This window comes from Felis catus, chromosome B3 (genome assembly GCF_018350175.1).
Source record: "Felis catus isolate Fca126 chromosome B3, F.catus_Fca126_mat1.0, whole genome shotgun sequence".
Classification (NCBI taxonomy): Eukaryota; Metazoa; Chordata; class Mammalia; order Carnivora; family Felidae; genus Felis; species Felis catus.
In genome coordinates, this window is record NC_058373.1 from 48,887,677 (window position 1) to 48,908,267 (window position 20,591).

Consider the following 20,591-nt stretch of genomic DNA (forward strand, 5'->3'; position numbering starts at 1 on the left):
AGGTACCAGGGGATACAGTAGTGAAGTGGATAAAATTCCTGTCTGCATGGAGCTTACATTCCAGCTGGGGGGAGGGGATGGTGAGTTTCTCCTTAGATGTGCCTTCTGTACAAAATTTTCCTCAGCCTATCCTAGTTTGGATCTTCTAATTACGAATTTTCCTCAAAACTTACTAGAGAAAGGGTAAATTTTGTCTCCTGCACATACCATACCCTGTCTTTTAAAGCTCAATCTGTGGCGATGGTGCTTGTCCATGATGCAGCTGTTAAGACTATACATTAGCTTCATGTTTACACCTTCTTTCTGAAATTCTTTGTGCAGTTGAGTGACTTTTAGGGGTCTTGTCTCAAAAGGATGAGACTCCTTTTGTTTGCGGTTAGCTCTCATGATTAATGAGTGCTTTTCAGTGATTATGACATCAAAATAAACCCAGTGTCTCGCTGACTGAAGACCAAAGCCTGCGCCTACAGATTCTCCTTAGTAGGATAACTGTAAAACCTAACAACGAACAGGGACAACAGTTTTGTAAAAGTCAAAGAACGTCACAACTAGATGAGACGTTAGAGATGCAGCCCCACCGCCTTTTAAAGATCATACGTCTGAGACTCAGAGAGGTTGCCTAGGTTGCCTCAGGTCACACAGCCCAACCGATGGATGTGGAATCAGTGACCAAATCCAAAGTACAATCACACTAGGGCTCCTTCTCCTAAAATGTAACGTCTAAATCAGGTCCAGCCTTCTCACCGCTCCTACCCACCCTCCTTGGCTGTATGAAATTCCTCAACGCTCTTTCTTGAAGAGTCAAGTCATTAAAACTTGAAGTTGGGGCATTCAACAAACAGGTGTCCAGAGCACGGACACGGAGTCGGGGAATGTGGGTCTCCACAAGCCGGCCGAGAACTCTCCAGCTCCCGCTTATAAAGTTTTCTCGGATCGTACGTTCCTCTTTCAGATCCCTGGCTGCGAGGCCAAGATGCCCGCTGTGGCCTCCGACGAAGTTCGGAGATGCCATTTCCTCGCAGAAGCCCGGCCGGGGCGCGCCGGCCGCAGAGCCGGGCGTCCTCGGGCCTGGCGGGCGACAGGGGAGGCCAGGCGCGGGGCTGGGCGGGGCGGCCCCTCGGCGCGCGACTGCCCGCCCCGGCTGCGAGGACCGCGGGCTCGCGAGTCCCGGCGCGGAGCGAGAGGCGCGCGCGGGCCGTGGGGGCTGGGCCGAGGCGGAGCGCGAGACGGCGGTGGCGGCAGGCGCCGCGGGACCAGGCAGCGGCCCCCGCCCCCCGAAGTCCGTCCCCGCGCGGGGCTGGGGAGCTCAGGGCGGGGAAGCCGCGGGGCCGCGCCACGTCCCTCGCCCGCCCCAGAGCGGGTTTTGCAGGCGTCTCCAGGCTGGGGGCTTTTGTGTCTGCGACTCGGGAGCGGCGAGAGCGCAGACCTCCTCCTCAGAGGGCGCTGTGAGTGAGCCGCCAGGGCCCGGCCGCCCGCCTCCTGCCTCCCCTGTCAGCGGCTCCCGAGGCGGCGGCGGCGGCGGCGGCGAAGAAGAAGGAGTGGGAGGAGGCGGCGGCGGCGCACTCGTCCTCCGCACATGCCGGCCCCGGGCGGGGGGCCGCCCCCAGGCCGCGCTCCCGGCCGCCGCCGCTGAGCCCCGCCAGCCCCCGCACGCCGCCCGGCCGCCCGGAGGCCTCGTCTTCCTCCCAAACTTTGCAAAGTCGGCCAGCGTCCCCGCCGCCCTCGGCCGCGCCTCGGCTCGGAGGCTCGCCTCTCAGCCGCAGCGGCCCCGCGAGGAGGAGGAGGAGCCGCCGCCGCAGCATCAAAGAGACCGAATTCCCGCGGCCTGGGGGGGAGTCATGCTTTGCGGTCTGTAATGTCAGCAGAACAGGAGAAGGATCCCATTTCGCTGAAGAGAGTTCGAGGTAACCGGGAAGGGCGCGGGATTGGGGGGACCGGGGTGAGTGCGGTGCGCGGGGGCCGCGTGCCGGGCCGCTGGGAGGCCACGGGGCTCTGTCCGGGCCTAACTCCGCGCCGCCCGCGTCCCGCCTGCGCCCCGGGGCCGAGGCTGCGGTTCCGGGCGCTCAGCCCCCGCGCCCGCTCGCCCCTAGACACCCGCGCGGAGCCCTCGCCTCCTCGACTTTGTGTTAGGCGGCAGTTGAAGCCGCACTCAGCATCCCTCCGTACCCCGCTCTCGTACCTCAGCTCATTCTCAAGACAGCACAATAGGCACCTCGAAGGGTGAGAAAGAAACCACCCCCTGGCAGAGACCACGGACGATGCCCACCCCCCAAAAAGTAAGTTAGACTGCTCAAGAGTTGACGCTTTGAGGAAGGTGTACCGGGCCTTCGCGTCTCTCCCAGCCCCCCTTCCCACCCTCACAGGCAACAAATATACAGCTTATTTTTCTTGGGTTTAAGAGGAGACACTATATAAATTCAAAAGGCATTTTCTTTATTGGCTTATGGGTAAGAATCGAATCACCTAAAATCAATTTTATACGTGATTGGTTTGCTTCTTCCTTGCACCCTAGTTAGGAAATTTTGTGCTGCCTTACTGTCTGAGAGAAATCGGAGGGAACGCTGTACCAGACAAAAGATAATGCGTGTAAGTTCACAGATGCCAAATGCCGGAGGGAAATTTGGGGGATATCCTGCAGCTCTGATTTCCAGCTCAAAATGGGGTTAAGGCTGAAAGTCCCAAAGTTGAAATAGCCCTGTTTGTTCATTAAGCAAATATTTATTGAACACGTACTGTGTGCTACGCTCTGTTCTTGGCACTGAGGTGCAACAGTGAACAAAGCAAAAAGAGTCTTCACCCAGCCGGGGCTCACACACTTGTGGGGTAAACAGATGATAAACAAAAGATAGAGATATAGAATACCACATAGTAAGTGCTCTGGAGAAAAACAAAGCAGGTAAAGTGGTTAGAAAATCCATATGAGGATGGAGAGGTATCAATTATGCGTAAGAGGACTCATGTGGAAGGTGATGTTTGAACCAGGACCCAAAGGAAGTGATAAACCAGAGCCATATGGATATGTGTGGCGAGAGCAGCCTCAGCAAAAAGCACAGCAAGTGCAAAGGCCCTGGGTCTGGAATTTGCCTGGTGTATTCAAGCAACCGCAAAGAAGTTATGGTAACTGGCAGAGAGTGAGCAAAGGGTGAATAGTATGAGCTGAGCAGAAAGGGTGATAAGAGTGATCTGACTTCTGTTTTCAACAGGTTTCTCTGGCTGCTCAGTGGAGAATAGACTGTAGAGAACAAGGGCTGAAGCAGGGAAGCTAGTTAGGAGGCTATTGTAATAGTCCTTTCATCCAAACAGGTTAAAGTGCTTTATAAATCAGTGCTTTATAAAGTAGTAAGGTAAATTTTGCAGTTGACTTAAGTGATGTAGAGATCAAGAACCACAGTCATTCATCTATGTTTTTGTTCCATGCGACTAGAGATTAAACATCTAGAACTGGATTGTGACACAGTGCCAATGTGGTATCCAAAATACATCACTCGAATATTTAGGTAGAGATTGATTTTCTTAGCCATTTAAGCAAAAATGTAATTTAAAGCAGAATATTGTTTTTAAGGCCTAATAGGCACAATCTTTCATTGAGTGAAGGTTTTCTGTTTCAGCTTTCTTTTCTGTTTGTGGTTTTGAGTGGCCAAACACTTTAAGGAATAGACCTTTCTGAGATACAATTATTCCTCTGATATTTTTACCATATTATTTTGCCTTTTATTATAAATGACTTTGGGGTTGAAGGAAAAGAAAGAGGGCTCTCAGGTTTATACCTTTGAACTCAATTATCAGTCTTAATCAAATGTAATTTTAAATAAAATGGATGAGTATTTTATTGTGGGTCAAGAACACAGATCCATCTTTATTTTGTTCCAGCTACTGGTTTTAAGTTTGGTGCCTTAGCTGTTGGGAGTTGGCTCAGGTGTCAGCTCAAGAATATGCTGCGAGTTAAGTACCAGAATAAAAGACAAAGCACTTTTTAAAATAAAAAGTCAATATGAGGAGGGATTTTTGTAATAAGTCACTTTGTTGTGACTATAACATTCATTTTAAAAACATTTTTGGATTAGTTTATAAAAGGTACCAGAATTTCTACATGAGCTCTTTTGAAGCCCAGTTCTGCTGAACTTCACTGCCCTGAAACTTTTTGTTGTAATTTATATCCTAAGACTACATGCAGGATGTGGACTTTGCAGAACATAAACTGTGAGCAATGCTTCTTAAACTGTTTCCCATCCACTCATGTATACAGACAGACTTTTAAATAGTTACGTATTTATTTCATGGGTATTATAAAAAATACAAGATATAGAACTTCTCATTTAGGATAAAGCTAAGATACATACACCAGAGTTTCAGTTTGAAGAAATTATTAAGAAAATAATATGATAGATGGAACTCAGATGTGGCAAAATTATGACAACATAAATGACTAACGACTTTACAGTATTATCTTCTTTAGACCAAAAGTATCATATCCCCTGGGATGCTTATTAAAAATGTGAGTTTTAGGGGGCGCCTGGGTGGCTCAGTCAGTTGAGCATCCAACTTCAGCTCAGGTCATGATCTCAATGGTCCATGAGTTCAAGCCCTGCATCGGGCTCTGTGCTGACAGCTCGGAGCCTGGAGCCTGCTTCGGATTCTATGTCTCCTTCTCTCTCTGCACCTCCCCTGCTCACACTCTATCTCTCTCTCAAAAATAAACATTTAAAAATTTTAATAAAAAAAGTGTAAGTTTTTGGCTCCACAGAATCAGGATTTCAGGGAAATTTTTCTGTATCTTTAACAAGATCCCCTGGTGTTCCTTAGGCCCACTAAGGTTTGAGAATTGCTGCTGTTAGATGTAGATTGAAAAGGTGAATGGACCCGAGGAAGCTGATTTGTGGTCTTCAAACTTGTCCTGATATTTTAATATTAGATTCAGAATTGCTATTTAGTGGCAAAGTGTCTTACTCCTATTTTTTTACCAGTTCTTTCCTTCCCCCAGCCCTCAACCCTTGATTATAAGAAAGATCCCCGAAGAGAGACGCCTAGGTGGCTCAGTTGGTTAAGAGTCTTGATTTTGGCTCAAGTCATCTCACAATTGTTGATGGGATTAGGTTCCTGGGATCGAGCCCCAAGTCCTGCTTGGGCTTCTCTCTTTCCCTCTCTCTCTCTCCCTCTCTCTGCCCCTCCCCTGCTCATGCTGCTGGCTCTCTCTCAAAAAATAAACAAACTTTAAGAAAAAAAAAAAAAAAGAGGGGCACCTGGGTGGCTCAGTTGGATAAGCGTCCAACTTAGGCTCAGGTCATGATCTCACAGCTTGTGGGTTCGAGCCCTACATCAGGCTCTGTGCTGATAGCTCAAAGCCTGGAGCCTGCTTCAGATTCTGTGTCTCCCTCTCTGTCTGTCCCTCCCCTGCTCGTGCTCTCTCACTCTCTCTTTCTCTCTCAAAATAAATAAACATAAAGAAAAAAAGATCCATGAAAATAGGTACAATATCTTGGTTATCTTTCTGTTTCTCCCTTCATTGCTTTCCCTGTAGTAAATACCAAATAAATGAATGAGTGAATACATGAAGTAACTCATATCTTTATGCTTTCTGATTGTCTATAGCTCCTCATAATACTTTACTGCCTTTTTTTCTTAGAATGTTACTTTTTTTTTTTTTTTTTGGGACAGAGAGAGACAGAGCATGAACGGGGGAGGGGCAGAGAGAGAGGGAGACACAGAATCGGAAACAGGCTCCAGGCTCCGAGCCATCAGCCCAAAGCCCGATGCGGGGCTCGAACTCACGGACTGCGAGATCGTGACCTGGCTGAAGTCGGACACTTAACCGACTGCGCCACCCAGGTGCCCCCTCTTAGAATGTTACTTTTAACCAACATTCCCATTATGCAGTGTTCTTAGAACTCTTGGGTGTGGATCTGATCACAACATCCATTCATGTATTCAGCAAATATTTATAGAGTAGTCATAGTGCCAGACAGTGGGAATATTAAGAAGGCATTAACACTGTCTTCAGGAAATCTTTAGACCAGGATACTGACAAGTAGTAGTCAGTTCGAATAACCTAAGTACTGTGATCATCTACAGGAAATAAGGGAACATACAACCTACCCTTTTTAAGGAAATCAAGGAATGCCTCCTGGAGAAGAGTTCTAAGAAACAGTGAATATTCCCTTGTGGAAGTTATGTAGAAAGAGCAGCAAAGTAGATGGGTGATTAGAAAAAGGTCCAAGAAATCAGCAGTGGTTTTAAGAAGGCACTTTTGAGAGAAAACCACATGTTAAAGTAGTAAAAATTAAGTGATAAAGATGTGACTTAAGGAAGGTGGTAAACAGAAAGACATAGCCAATAGCTTAGAGAGAGAGAAAGTCAAGAGAAAGTGTCTTATTTCCCTTGAAAAAAGGCTTAAGCATATTTGTATACTTAAAGAGGAACCCAGTGTAAAGGGAGAGAGAAGAAGCTGAAAGGCAGCAGAAGAGAGGGCAATTCATTAATAAAGCATTCAGTACGTGTTTTTAAATATGTATCATGTGCTAGGCACTCAATGTGGGAAGCTGGGGATGAGACAGACAAGACTTCCTTCTCATAAGTCAGGTCTCTGCAGGTGAGAGAAGGGGAATAACATCAGGATTCGAAATAGTCTTACAGAAAAAAAAAAAGAATGAAGAAAGATGAAGAAGGAAGTTCTCGAGATGAAGAAGGAAGTTAAGGCATTCATTCCAGATAAAATGTTTTTAACCTGAGTTAGCAGTGACATTGGAGAGGTTAGGATGTGTTTTAGGCTGGGATAATAGCACAGAAATGTCATGAAAGTACAAAAGTAGACTTTACTAAAAAAAATGTTGAGTGAATATATGGAGGGTTTGGGTTATGATTGGAGAAGAAACATAACTTATGTACTCACAAAATGGAAGGGAAGAGCCAATGAAAGTCTAAAAGAAAGATTTTGGGGGGATTTTGTTGTTTTGTTTTTTTAATTGGTACATATAAGGGCCAGGCAGATTATCAGGAAAGTGAGTATGCCCCCGGGATGTTTCAGTGTACACAGTGGATATACATGGTTTGGAACTGAGGGAAGTGGTCTGAGCCAGAAATAGAGATCTGGAAGTTATCAGTAAACAAGTGAATACTAATTGATGCCTTGGGAATAGATAGCTCACCCGAGAGAGTAAAAAGAGAGAAAAGCACTGAGGAAAGCAACTTGGGGAATGCTAATATTTAGGAGACAAAAGGGAAAAATGACCCTGAAAAGCAGAATGTGAAGGAGTAGCCTGAGAGGTAGAAGAGAAAAACCGTAAAGATAATATAAAAGGAGTGGATTTATGAGAGGGAGATAAATGAATTTTGTTTTTAACATGTTGATTGAAAGCTATCTATCTGTGAGATGTCCAGTATGCTCTTTCTCCCGCATTCCCTATCTTGGTGAACATCATTTATTCAGTAACCCATCTTCCACTCCCACCCAGCACTGTCCCAAAGTCCTAGAATATCTGTGTCCTTATGGTGTTTTGAATCCACCATCTCTTTGACCTTTCCACAACCACTCCTTTAGTTCAGATTTTATCTCTTTGATTATTATCATAGCAGCTCTCACTGGTTTCCTGGCCTCCTGTTTTGTCCCTCTAAATCCATTTTCCACATCACCACTGGTGATAAATAACTACTATCTATTGAGTACTTACCAAGCAGTTTGTTAACTGGTTTAAATGGATCATCTTACTTAATCCTCTCAATAACCCTTTGAGTTAGATGTTATCATCATTCATAGTTGAGGAACTGATGCTCAGAGAGGTTAAGTAACACATGATTAAGTAACACATTCAAATTTACCCAGCTAGTAAGTGGCAAAACTAGAGCTGACCTCTAGGGCTAAAAGTCTTACCCACTGTGTTCCATTGCCATAGTGCTCCAAAACACAATTCATGTTACTCTTTTTGTAAAATTATTAATTTTTTTAGTGTTTATTTATTTTTGAGACAGAGACAGAGTGTGAGTAGGGGAGGGGCAAAGAGATAGGGAGACACAGAATCTGAAACAGGCTCCAGGCTCTTAGCTGTCAGCACAGAGCCCAATGCGGGGCTCAAACCCACAAACCACAAGATATTAGACTCAACTGACTGAGCCACGCAGGCGCTCCTGTAAAATTCTTTAGTGGTTCCCCATTGTCTCTGGATAAAAATCCAGCCTTCTTGTATTGACCCTTTTTAATTTGGTCCAGGCCTACCCCTTAATTCTCCAACCTTCATATTCCATGAAATGCTCTCCTGTGCTCCAGGTCTGTAGATGTTGTAATGGTTTCTTTTGCCTTTAAAACTTTCTTTGCACATTCTGTTCCTTCTGCTAGGCTTGCCCACTTTTTTTCCCACCTTTCATAGAATACTCATCCTCAAGGCATCAGCTGTGTTGAAAACTCCCGGATGGGGGCGTCTGGGTGGCTCAGTTGGTTAAGCATCCAACTTCAGCTCAGGTCATGATCTCACAGTCTGTGAGTTGGAGCCCTGGGTCAGGCTCTGTGCTGACAGCTCAGAGCCTGGAGCCTGCTTTAGATTCTGTGTCTCCCTCTCTCTCTGCCCCTTCCCCGCTCAAATAAATTTAAAAAAACATTTAAAAAATTAAAAAAAAAAAAAGAAAAAGAAAATTCCCAGGATGTCTTTCCTGATACTCCTCCTTCAGTCATTATTAGATGGGACTTCTTATGTTCCTTCAACATCCTGTGCTCATCTGTATCATAGTATTTGTCTCATTACATTTAGTTTCAAAAAAAGGAAGAAAAATTGTTTCTTCCAGATTATGGGATCCTTATAGGGAGCAATTGCTGTTTTTATTTCTACACTTAAATAAACTCAACAGATGTTTCTGAAATCTAATTTGATGAATGTTAACAAAGAGGTTTCAGTAAATTCAGGTAATTTAGTCTTCCTAGTTTGCTTTCCCCAGAGGTGTGGAGGAGTTACCTCTTGGGAAGATGAATAATTCTCTCTTTAACACTCTTATTCCAGGCAACTCAAGGGATCTAAGTCATCTTTACCTTCAAGGTATCCCTAATGCATGGTCAAGAGTGATTTTGGGTCTCCTTTCCTATTCCCAGTCTCCATAAACATGCTAATAGCAATATTGAGAATTAGTACAGCATTTGTCTCTGACTGCTGGGTTTCTTATCCCATTTCTCCTGTTTACTAACTGTGTGGTCCTTGGCAAGTTATTTAAACTCTGTGCATCAGTTTCCTGTAAAATGAGGGTAACACTGGTTACAGAGTTATTTAAAGGATTTAAATACAGAGTTGTTTAAAGGATGAAATGTGTTAATATACATAAAGCACTTTAAACCTTGCCTGGTTCACTTTTATCTGTTTACTTTTAAAATCAGAACTAGAATATACATTCTAAAATATACATTCTAAAATATAAGTAATGTGATCAGCACTCACTTTTAGGTATATTTAATCAATAAGTAAAAGACTGACAGCATATTTTTTCTTGTTTTGATTGGGAGTGGGTATGAACTCAACAGAAATGAAGGTTCTCTCCCTTTACAGGGAAGACTGAACCAAAAGAAAAATTAAAAAAGCAGAAACCCTTCAGATTTTATAATTTTGCCAAAAAGGACATATACAAACTGTTTATTACATGATTTTTTATGAATATTTGCATTTTTGTTCACCATTTTTCCTGAATTTTTTAATTTAAAAATTTGGTTCACTTTGTTAATAAAATAAGTTTATTATTAGCGGCATTATTGTATAGAGTCAGCTTTGTACACAAATGCCATTTACCCACCCTCCTAAGCTTTACATTTGTTAGCAACTTTAGAACTCATGCACCTCAGCAATAAAAAGATTGTTAGTTTGGGGAGAACAGTTGGTACAAGAACCACAAATATTTAAAATCTTAAATCACAGATGTTGAGGGTTTTCAGAATTTAATATTTATTACATGCTCAGGTTAAGATGCCAGGATCTGGGCATCACAAAGGGTATAATGGTACTTTCATTCCAGTCATATAAGGCTATTTCACCAAATGCATGAGAAAGTCTTATAATACTATTTTCACATCTTAATTCCTAATATTGTCATTCCATGGTAGAGACTAGTATTACAGAAGTACATGTTGCAGGTGAAGGTAAAGCTGTTAGCTGAGATGTTCACATCCATAGTAAATGATAGAATAAACTGACATTACATCCCAGACTTCTTTGCTGTTATGAAAAACTGATATTGTCCACTGAATGTGTTGATAATGCTGGATATTAGATATTTTGATAGGTTGTTAAATACTGTAGAAATTGAAGTGAAGTGAGCTTATGGTATAGTTTAGTCTAAAGGAAAGCAAAATGGGGGCACCTCGGTGGCTCAGTCGGTTAAGTGTCTACTCTTGGTTTCTCTTCAGATCATGATCTCATAGTTCATGGGTTCAAGCCCCTAATCAGGCTCCATGTTGATGTTCTGGAGCCTGCTTGGGATTCTCTCTCTCTTTTTTTCCCTGACCCTCCCCTGCTCTCTCTCTCTCTCTCAAAAAATGAATAAACTTAAAAAAATAAAGGAAAGCAAAATGAAAACTAGTATTTGAGGGTCCCCATGTGCCAGGCATTATGTTAAACACTGCCTTAGTTCAAGCTGCTGTAACAGAATACCATAGACTGAGTGGCTGATAAACAATAGCAATTTATTTGGCACAATTCTGGAGGCTAGAAAGTCCAAGATCAACGTGCCAGCAGATTCTGTATCTGGTGAGGGCCTATTTCCTTGGCAGTCTTCTCATTGTGTTATAACGTGTAAGGACCAAAGGAGCTCTTTGAGGTCTATTTCATAAGGACATTAATTCCATTCATCCTAGAGGGCAGAGGTTCTGCCCTCATGACCTAATCACCTTCCAAAGGCCCCACCACCAAGTACCATCAAAGTGGGGATTAGGATTTCAACATGTAAATTTTGGGAAGGACAGACTTGGTTTGTGTCATTTAATCAGCACAGTATATGTACTTAAACCAATATACACAATGTCATTTAATCAGCACAGTATATGTACTTAAACCAATATACACATATATTAGAATGCATTCTTATTTGAACTACTCTTGAAGCATATCTGTTTTTGAAGGAAAAAATTATAAAATACGTAAAAAGCATTTTTGAAGTATAGTTGGCAACAGTGTTAGATTAGTTTCAGGTGTACAGCATAGTAATTTGACAGCTGTATACATTATACTGTGTTCACCACAAGTATAGCTACCTTCTGTCACCATACAATGCTATTACGATATTTTTTCTTGTATTCCCTATGCTGTAACTTCATCCCCCTTATTCATTCCATAACTAGAAGCCTGTATCTCCCACTCCCATTCATCCACTTTTCCTTTCCCCCCATTCCCCTCCCCTCTGCCAACCACTAGTTCTCTGTATTTGTGGGTCTGTTTCTGCTTTTATTGTTTGTTTGTTTTCTTAAATTCCACATACAAATGAAATCATGTGGTATTTGCCTTTTTCTGTCAGGCTTATGTCACTTAGCATAAAGCCCTCTAGGTCCATTGAAATAATGTGGTTATTTGCCTTTTTCTGTCTGGCTTATTTCATTTAGCATAAAGCCCTCTAGGTCCATATGTGCTGTCCTAAATGGCAAGCTCTCATTCTTTTTTATTGCTGAGTAATATTCCACTGTGTGTGCACATGTGTGTTTGTATCCCATCTTCTTTATCCGTTCCTCCAGCATTAGACACTTAAGTTGCTCCCATATCTTGGTAAATAATGCTGCAATAAACCTAGGGGTGCATATGTCTTTTAGAATTAGTGTTGTTTGTTTTCTTTGAGTAAACATTCAGTAGTGGAATTACTGGATCCTGTGGTATTTCTATTTTTAAATATTTGAGAAACCTCCATAGTGTTTTCCACAGTGGCTGCACCAATTTGCACAGCCACTAGCAGGGCCCAAGAGTTCTTTTTTTCTCCACATCCTCACTGGCACTTATTATTTCTTGTCTCTTTGATATTAACCATTCTGACAAGTGTAAGGTGATACCTCATTGTGGTTTTGATTTGCAGTTTTCTGATTATTAGTGATGTAGAGCATCTTTTCATGGTCTGTTGGCCGTCTGTATGTCTCCTCTGAAAAAACATTTTTGTATTCTGCCCATTTTTTAATTGGGTTATTTGGTTTAATAGTGTTGAGTTGTATAAGTGTTTTATATATTTTAGATATTGAACCCTTATGAAATAAATCATTATATATATCTTCTCCCATTCAGCAGGTTTTCTTTTCCTTTTGTTGATGGTTTCCTGCCCTGTGCAAAAGCTTTTATGTGTGTTAAGTCCCAATAGTTTATTCTTGCTTTTGTTTCCCTTGCTTTAGGAGATATATCTAGAAAAATGTTGCTGTGGCTGCAGAGAAATTGCTGCCTATTTTCTTTTAGGAGTTTTGTAGGTTTAGGTCTCACATTTAGGTCTTTAATCCATTTTAAGTTAGTTTTTGTGTATAGTGTGAGAAAGTGGTCCCATTTCATTATTTTTCATGTAGCTGTGCAGTTTTCCCAGCCCTATTTATTGAAGAGTCTATCGTTTTGCCATTATGTATTCTTATGTCCTGTGTAGATTAATTGGCCATATTAGCATGGGTTTATTTCTAGGCTTTCTGTTTTGTTCTTTTGATCTATGTGTCTATTTTGGTGCCAGTACCATATTGTTTTTATTACTACAGCTATTGTGGTTTAGCTTGAAATCTGGGATTATGATACCTCCAGCTTTGTTGTTACTCAAGATTGCTCAGCTCTTTGGGGTCTTTTGTGATTCCATACAAACTTTGGAATTATTCTAGTTCTCTGAAAAATGAATGCTATTGGCATTTGATAGGGATTGCATTGAATCTGTTGATGGCTTTGGGCAGTATAGACATTGTAACAATGTTAAGCCTTCATTCCATGAGCATGGAATATCTTTCCAATTGTTTGTGTCATCTTCAATTTTTTTCAACAGTGTTTTCATAGTTTGCAGAGTAAAGGTCTTTCACCTCCTTAATTAAATCTACTCCTGGTGTTTTACTCTTTTTGGTATAATTATAAATGGAATTGTTTTCTTCATTTCTCTTTCTGCTAAATTGTTACTAGTTTATAGGAACACAACTGATTTCTGAGTGTTAATTTTGTATCTTGCAACTTTACTGAATTCATCTATTACTTCGAATAGTTTTTTGGTGGAGTCTTTCAAGGTTTTCTATGTATAGTATCACATGTTTTCTGCAAATAGTGATGGTGTAACTTCTTCCTTACCAGTTTGGATGCCTTTTATGTCTTTTTCTTGTCTGGCTGCTATGGCTGGGACGTCCAGTACAATGGTGAATAAAAGCACTGAGCATGGACATCCCTGTCTTTTTCCTGATCTTAGAGGAAAAGCTCTCAGTTTTTCACCTTTGAGTATGATGTTAGCTTTGGGTTTGTTATGTGTGGTCTTTATTATTTTGAGGTATGTTCCCTCTAAACCCACTTTGTTGAAGGTTTTTATCATGAACAAATGTTGAATTTTGTCAAATGTTTCTGCATCTGTTGAGATGATCATGTGGTTTTGACCCTTCATTTTGTTAGTGTGGTGTATCATGTTGATTGCTTTGCAGATGTTGAACCATCTTTGCGTCCCCAGAACAAATCCCAGTTGATGGTGGTAAGTGATCCTTTTAATGTATTTGAATGCAGTTTACTAATATTTTGCATCTGTGCTCATTGGTGATATTGGTCTGCAGTTGTTTCTTGGTTTCTTTAGTAGTGTTTGGTGTTGGTGTCAGGATGATGCTGGACTTTTAGAATGTATTTGGAAACTATCCTTCTTCTATTTTTTGGAATAGTGTGAGGAGAATAGGTGTTAACTCTTCTGTAAGTATGTGGTAGAATTCATCTGTGAATTCATCTGGTCCTGGTCTTTGTGTTTTGGGAGTTTTTTGATTACCAATTCAATTTCGTTGTTAATAATTGGTATGTGTTCAGATTTTCTGTTTCTTTTGATTCAGTTTTGGAAGATTGGAAGTTTCTGGAAACATCTATTTCTTCTAAGTTGTCCAGCTTGTTGGCATATAATTTTTTGTAGTAGTCTCTTATAATTCCTTATATTTCTGTGGTATTGGTTGTTACTTCTCCTCTTTCATTTCTGATTTTGCTTATTTGGATGTTCTCTTTTTTGTTTGTTTGTTTTTGGGGTTTTTTTGTTTTGTTTTTTTAGTTTTGTTTTTGATGAGTCTAGCTAAAGTTTTGTAAGCTTTATGTTTTCAGAGAACCAGCTCTAGGTTTCATTGATCTTTCCTTTTGGCCTCCATTTCATTTTTATTTCCATTCTGATCTTTATTACTTCATTCCTTGTACTAAGTTTGGGATTTGTTTGTTCTTCTCTTTTCAGTCTCTTTGGTTATAAGGTTAGATTGTTTATTTGAGATTTTCCTTATTTCTTGAGGTAGGCCTGTATCCATATAAATTTCTTTTCTTAGAACTGCTCTTGCTGTGTCCCCAGGATTTTGGATCATTATGTTTTCATTTCCATTGGGCTCCATGTATTTTTTATTTCCTCTTTGATTTCTTCATTGACCCATTAGTTGTTTAGTAGCATGTTGTTTAGCTGCCACATGTTTGTGCTTTCTCCAGTTTTTTTTTTTTCCTTGTAGTTGATACCTAGTTTCATACTGTTGTTGAAAATGATACTTGAGGGGCGCCTGGGTGGCGCAGTCGGTTAAACGTCGGACTTCAGCCAGGTCACGATCTCGCGGTCCGTGAGTTCGAGCCCTGTGTCAGGCTCTGGGCTGATGGCTCAGAGCCTGGAGCCTGTTTCCAATTCTGTGTCTCCCTCTCTCTCTGCCCCTCCCCCATTCATGCTCTGTCTCTCTCTGTCCCAAAAATAAATAAACGTTGAAAAAAAAAATTAAAAAAAAAAAAAAAAAGAAAATGATACTTGATATGATTTCAGTCTTCTTAAATTTATTGAGACTTGTTTTGTGGCCTAATATGTGACCTATTCTCGTGAATGTTCCCTGTACCCTGAAAAGAATGTGTGTTCTGTTATTTTGGATGGAATGTTTTGTATATATCTTTAAGTCCATCTGGTCTAATGTATTGTTCAAAGACACTGTTTCCTTATTAATTTTCTGCCTTGATGATCTATACATTGATACAAGTGGGGTATTAAAGTCCCCTACTATTATTATATTACTGTCAGTTTATCCCTTTTAATATTTGTCTTATTTAGGTGCTCTAATATTGGGCGCATAAATATTTGCAGTTATCATTTATCATTATGCAGTTTGTCATTAGTCCTTTGTCATTATGTAATGCCCCTCTTTGTTCTTTGTTACAGTCTTTGTTTTAAAGTCTGTTTTTTGTTTATTTGTTTTGCTTTCATTTGCTTGGAATATTAATTTTCTATCCCTTCACTTTCAATCTGTATGTATCTTTAGGTCTGAAATGAGTCTTTTGTAGGCAGCATATAGAAGGGTCTTGTTTTTTAAATCCACTCCATTATCCTGTGTCTTTTTGTTGGAGTATTTAGACCATTTACATACAGTTTTGTAAGTATATACTTACTACCATTTTGTTCATTGTTTTCTGGTTGTTTTTGTAGTTTTTTTTTATTCCTTTTTCTCTTTCTCTTTCCTTGTGATGAGGACTTTCTTCAGTGTCATACTTGGCTTTCTTTCTCTTTATTTTTGGTTTATCTATGACAGGTTTTTGGTTTGTGGTTACCATGAGGTCCGTAAATAACATCCTAAGTGTATAGTAGTCTATAATAATTTCATGGTCAGTTAAATACAAACACATTTTTTAAATTTTTTTAATTTTTTTTAAATTTTTTTTTTAACGTTTATTTATTTTTGAGACAGAGAGAGACAGAGCATGAACAGGTGAGGGTCAGAGAGAGAGACACACACACAGAATCCGAAACAGGCTCCAGGCTCTGAGCTGTCAGCACAGAGCCCGACACGGGGCTCGAACTCATGGACCATGAGATCAGGACCTGAGCCAAAGTCAGACGCCCAACCAACCGAGCCACCCAGACGCCTTGAATACAAACACATTTTATAAAAGAACGTCATTTTTATTCCCCCCTCCCCATTTTACGTATATGTTTTTATATTTTACATCTTTTTATTCTGTGAGTCCTCTTAACTAATTAAGATACTATTGATTTTACTACTTTAACATCTTTTAGAAGGCTAGTTTAGTGGTGATCAACTCCTTTAACTTTTGTTTGTCTCTCCTTCAATTCCGAATGATAGTCTTGCTGGCTAGAATATTCTTGGTTGTAGGTTTTTTTCCTTTCAGTACTTTGAATATATCATGCCACTCTCTTCTAGCATGCAAAATTTCTGCTGAAAAATCAGCTGATAGCTTGTGGTATTTCCTTTGTGTGTAACCATTTTCACTTCTATTGCTGCTTTTAAAATTCTCTATCTTTAACCTTTGACATTTTAATTGTTATATGTCATTGTGTGGATCTCCTTGGGTTTATCTTGTTAAGCATTCTGTATGATTCCTGAACCTGGATGCCTGTTTCCTTCCCCAGTTTAGGGAAGTTTTCAACTCTTATTTCTTCAAATAAGCTTTCTGCCCTTTTTCTCTCTCTTCTCCTTTGGGGACCCCTATAATGCAAATGTTTGTTCACTTGATGTTGCCCAAGAGATCCTTTAACCTATCTTCATTTTTTGTTTGTTTGTTTTTTCTTTTTGCTATTCATCTTAGGTGCTTTCCATTAACCTGTCTTCTAGATTACTGATCCATTCTTCTGCATCCTCTACTATTGATTCCCTCTAGTTTTTGTAGTCTTCGACTCTGATTTTTTTTTTTGTATTTTCTGTCTCTGTTGAAGCCCTCACTGAGTTCTTCCACTCTTCTCTCCAGTCCAGTAAGCATTTTTATGACCATTACTTTGAACTCTTTATGAGGCATATTGCTTATCTCCAGTTACAAATGGATTTCATATAAAAAAAATCTTTAATTTGTAAAATCTTTAGATGGGGAAAAAAGTTCCTTGTTTAACAGATTAGACTCTCCTGTAAGACTATGAAAGGACATATAACTTCAACTTCCAGCTCTAAAAAAAAAAGGTTAAAGGGTAAAAAGAGGTAAGAGAATTATTCTGCTTGAGATTAAGTGGCATAATGTAATAATATCTAGAGAGAGAAAATTCCTTAGCTTTCTTAAAATTAGAGAGGCTTCTTGTTCTATTTTCGTCATCATCCTCCCACAGTCTGTTCCCCTTGTGCATTCAGAGTTTACTGGGCAGGTAGGAGTTAAGAGATGAGATAAAGAAATTCAGGTATTAACAAATTAAAAGTATCACAGTAGCTGGTGTTAATAATATGCTTTGGCAGTTCCCATTTTCTTGGTTCTCTACCCCCCAGTTCTCAGCTCCTGACTGAATAGTCATGGTTTACCTTGCAGAATTAGCAGCAGCAAATATGTAGAGCATCTAGAGAAAAGTTGTGGTACCAAAAGTTCTCAGGGTAAGGTAAGTGACTAGCTTAATAACCACCACTTTCCTGTAACCTGGATTCTAACCTTTCACTTTATTTTTAAAGAGAATCATGGAAGTTCTTGGTAGCTTGTATTCTAATTAGCCCTGATGACTATGAATCTGATCTAACATAATGATTACTCCTAGAGAAGAACCATCAGTATTACAGGTAGCAGCAAGAAGGACCTGAGTAATGCCAAGAGTCAGAACCATTGAAAGTGTTATGTAGTTAACTCTTTAGGTGAATAATAAATGGAGCAACAGACACCAATGGGAACTTGAAGATTTGCTTTATGGAGGGAAATGTTAGAAAAAGTCAGTTTCTAAAAAGAATTTTAGTTCATTTTACTCACAGATTAATTGAAAATAGTAAGTTTATTTAAATGACTGCCAATGTCAGAGCCTTTCCTTACAGTGAACATAAGCAATTATTACTAAATTTTTGGAAAGTGAACAAAGATGGTAGATACCATTAAGAGTACATTTTTCCCATCTTTAAATTACAGCATTTTAATTTTAAAATTATAATTATTTAGTATTAATGCTGTGAGTGCTAATTTATATTCTAGATTGGAGATTAGAGATTAATTTATTAGTAATTGTTTTTATTTTTAGGAATTACATTTTTCTATTTATATTTTTGTTATAATGAAATAACCATGACAGATATTAGGAGGTATAGGACTTTGATGTTTGGAACCTTTGTTTATTTATATAACCACTTTATTATTTGGCCTCTAAAATCATTGCTAATTTTTTTCCCCTACCAAACTCATCAAAATTTCTAGGTATTCAGATTTGAGAACAACACATTTCCCTGCTCAGCATGTCAGTATATACTGTTAAAGAAAAGTGAATACAGTTTGTTAATATGTAATCATCAGTTCATTTTATATAGGTTACTGAATAAGTTATAAATTAGTAATAGATTCAGTCATTCCTGAACCATCAGATTTTGAATCAATGACTTTGAGGGGTAGACTGGATCTCACTATTAGTTCTTTACATACCATCTAATGAAATGGGATTACTACCACATCAAAGAATTTAAAAATAGGAGTTCCTTTCGTTTGAACCACAAGTTTTCTTTTTGTCTTTTGTGTTCTGCTGAGTAAGACAGTATGTGTATAAGATTTTAGGGAGGCAAACTAGTACCTTAGAAGTATATAAATCTAGTTTTATCTAAACAATCAAAAGAAAAATAAATTCGAGTTCATCAAATTAAAAACATGTGTGTCAAAGGACACTATCGAAGTGAAAAGACAACCCACAGATTGGAAGAAAATATTTTTATAAATCTTATAACTGATAAGAGTCTAGTATCCAGAGTATATAAAAAATTCTTACAACTTAACAACAAAAGACATAAATAACCTAACTAAAAAATAGACAAATGACTGGACTAGTCATTTCTTCAATGAAAAGATATATAGGGGTGCCTGGATGGCTCAGTCGGTTAAGCGTCCGACTTCTTCCTAGGTCATGATCTTGCAATTTGTGAGTTCAAGCCCCACGTCGGGCTCTGTGCTGACAGCTCGGAGCCTGGAGCGTGCTTCAGATTTCTGTGTCCCCCTCTCTCTCTGCTCCTCCCCTGCTCATGCTCTGTGTCTGTCTCTCAAAAATAAATAAATGTAAAAAAAATTTTTTTTAAAGAAAAGATATATGTATATATAAATGATCAATAAATACATGAAAAGATGCTCAACTTCATTAGTAATTATGAAAATGCAAATTAAAACCACAATGAGATATTAGTTTATGCTCACTAGAATGACAGTACTTAAAAAAACAACAGGAAATAAGTGTTGGGGAGGATGTGAAGAAATTGGAACCCTCAGACTTACCTGGGAATATATAATATTGGAGCCACTATGGAAAACAGTTGGGCAGTTCTCAAAACATTAGACTTGGAGATACCATATAGCCCAGTGATTCAATTACTAGCTATATACCCCAGATAATTGAAAACATGTTCGTATATAAAAAAAAAAAAAAAAAACTTGTACATAAATATTCAGCAGCATTATTCTTAGTAACCAAAAAGTAGAAACAGCCTAGAATGCACTGTCTGCCCTTGGAAGCTACTGATGATTTACAAAATTTTAAGAATTCTTACTAATAACCCCAAGTCTGGGGAGAAGCAAATTCAATGAGTACTCTTATCTTCTCATTCTTTTCAGTAAGGAAAAAATGAGTAAAACAAAAAGTTTGTTTTTTTTGTTTTTTTTTTTTTTAAAAAGGACTAATCTCTGGTACAAGTCTCCAGGAATACACTGTATCAGAGAACACAGGGAAACCATCCCATGTGAATGGGTTACTCTACCCCCCAACTAGGTAGATGTGCACTTAACAAAAAGTCAGAATTAAGAACCTGGATGTTCCAAGGAAACACAACAGGTTAATCTTACTAATATAGGCAAGCATTCTAAAAAGATATTAGTATGTTCAGTCATATAAAAATGATAACATATAAAAGTAAGGTAGCTTTATTTCAGGAATGTAGTTCTTGAGTTGAACACTAAAATAAATAATTTAAAGGGAAAAAAAATCACATGATTATCTCAATAGATATAGCATATAACCAATAGAAGAAAGTCAGAAAGTCACCTATGTTAAATCAGAGCAAGTAAAAGATCTAAGCAGGATTGTAAGATAAAAATAAAAGCAGAGGCACCTGGGTGGCTCAGTCGGTTAAGCGTCCAATTTCAGCTCAGGTCATTTTCTCACAGTTCATGAGTTTGAGCCCTGCACTGAGCTCCTACACCAACAGTGCAGAATCTGCTTAGGATTCTCTCTCTGCCTGTCCCCCACTTACATATGCGCGTGTGTGCTTTCTCTCTTTCTCTCTCTCTCTCAAAATAATAAGCGTAAAAAAAAAAAAAAACAAAAAAAAAAGCATAACTGTGCAAACATACTATAGCAAACTAATGAACTAACAAAAAAAAAAAAAAAAAAAGAGGGGCGCCTGGGTGGCGCAGTCGGTTAAGCGTCCGACTTCAGCCAGGTCACGATCTCGAGGTCCGTGAGTTCGAGCCCCGCGTCGGGCTCTGGGCTGATGGCTCAGAGCCTGGAGCCTGTTTCCGATTCTGTGTCTCCCTCTCTCTCTGCCCCTCCCCCGTTCATGCTCTGTCCTT

At 39.6% G+C, this 20,591-nt stretch overlaps 1 protein-coding gene across 4 annotated transcripts in view; it reads left to right on the plus strand.

The window, feature by feature from the left end:
• The first annotated feature begins 213 nt into the window (after nucleotides 1-213).
• PYGO1 (pygopus family PHD finger 1) overlaps nucleotides 214-20,591 on the plus strand; it is a 33,232-nt gene continuing 12,854 nt past the window's right edge. Inside the window, exons 1-3 of one of the 4 annotated variants that reach the window (XM_023255326.2) lie at nucleotides 214-1,904; nucleotides 2,185-2,276; nucleotides 2,513-2,586. In XM_023255326.2, the coding sequence (XP_023111094.1) occupies nucleotides 873-1,856 (984 nt within the window). In that variant the 5' untranslated portion in view covers nucleotides 214-872 and the 3' untranslated portion in view covers nucleotides 1,857-1,904; nucleotides 2,185-2,276; nucleotides 2,513-2,586. The remainder of the gene's footprint in view (nucleotides 1,905-2,184; nucleotides 2,277-2,512; nucleotides 2,587-20,591) is intronic. The other 3 variants (XM_023255327.2, XM_023255325.2, XM_003987114.6) reach the window with 3 other exon arrangements.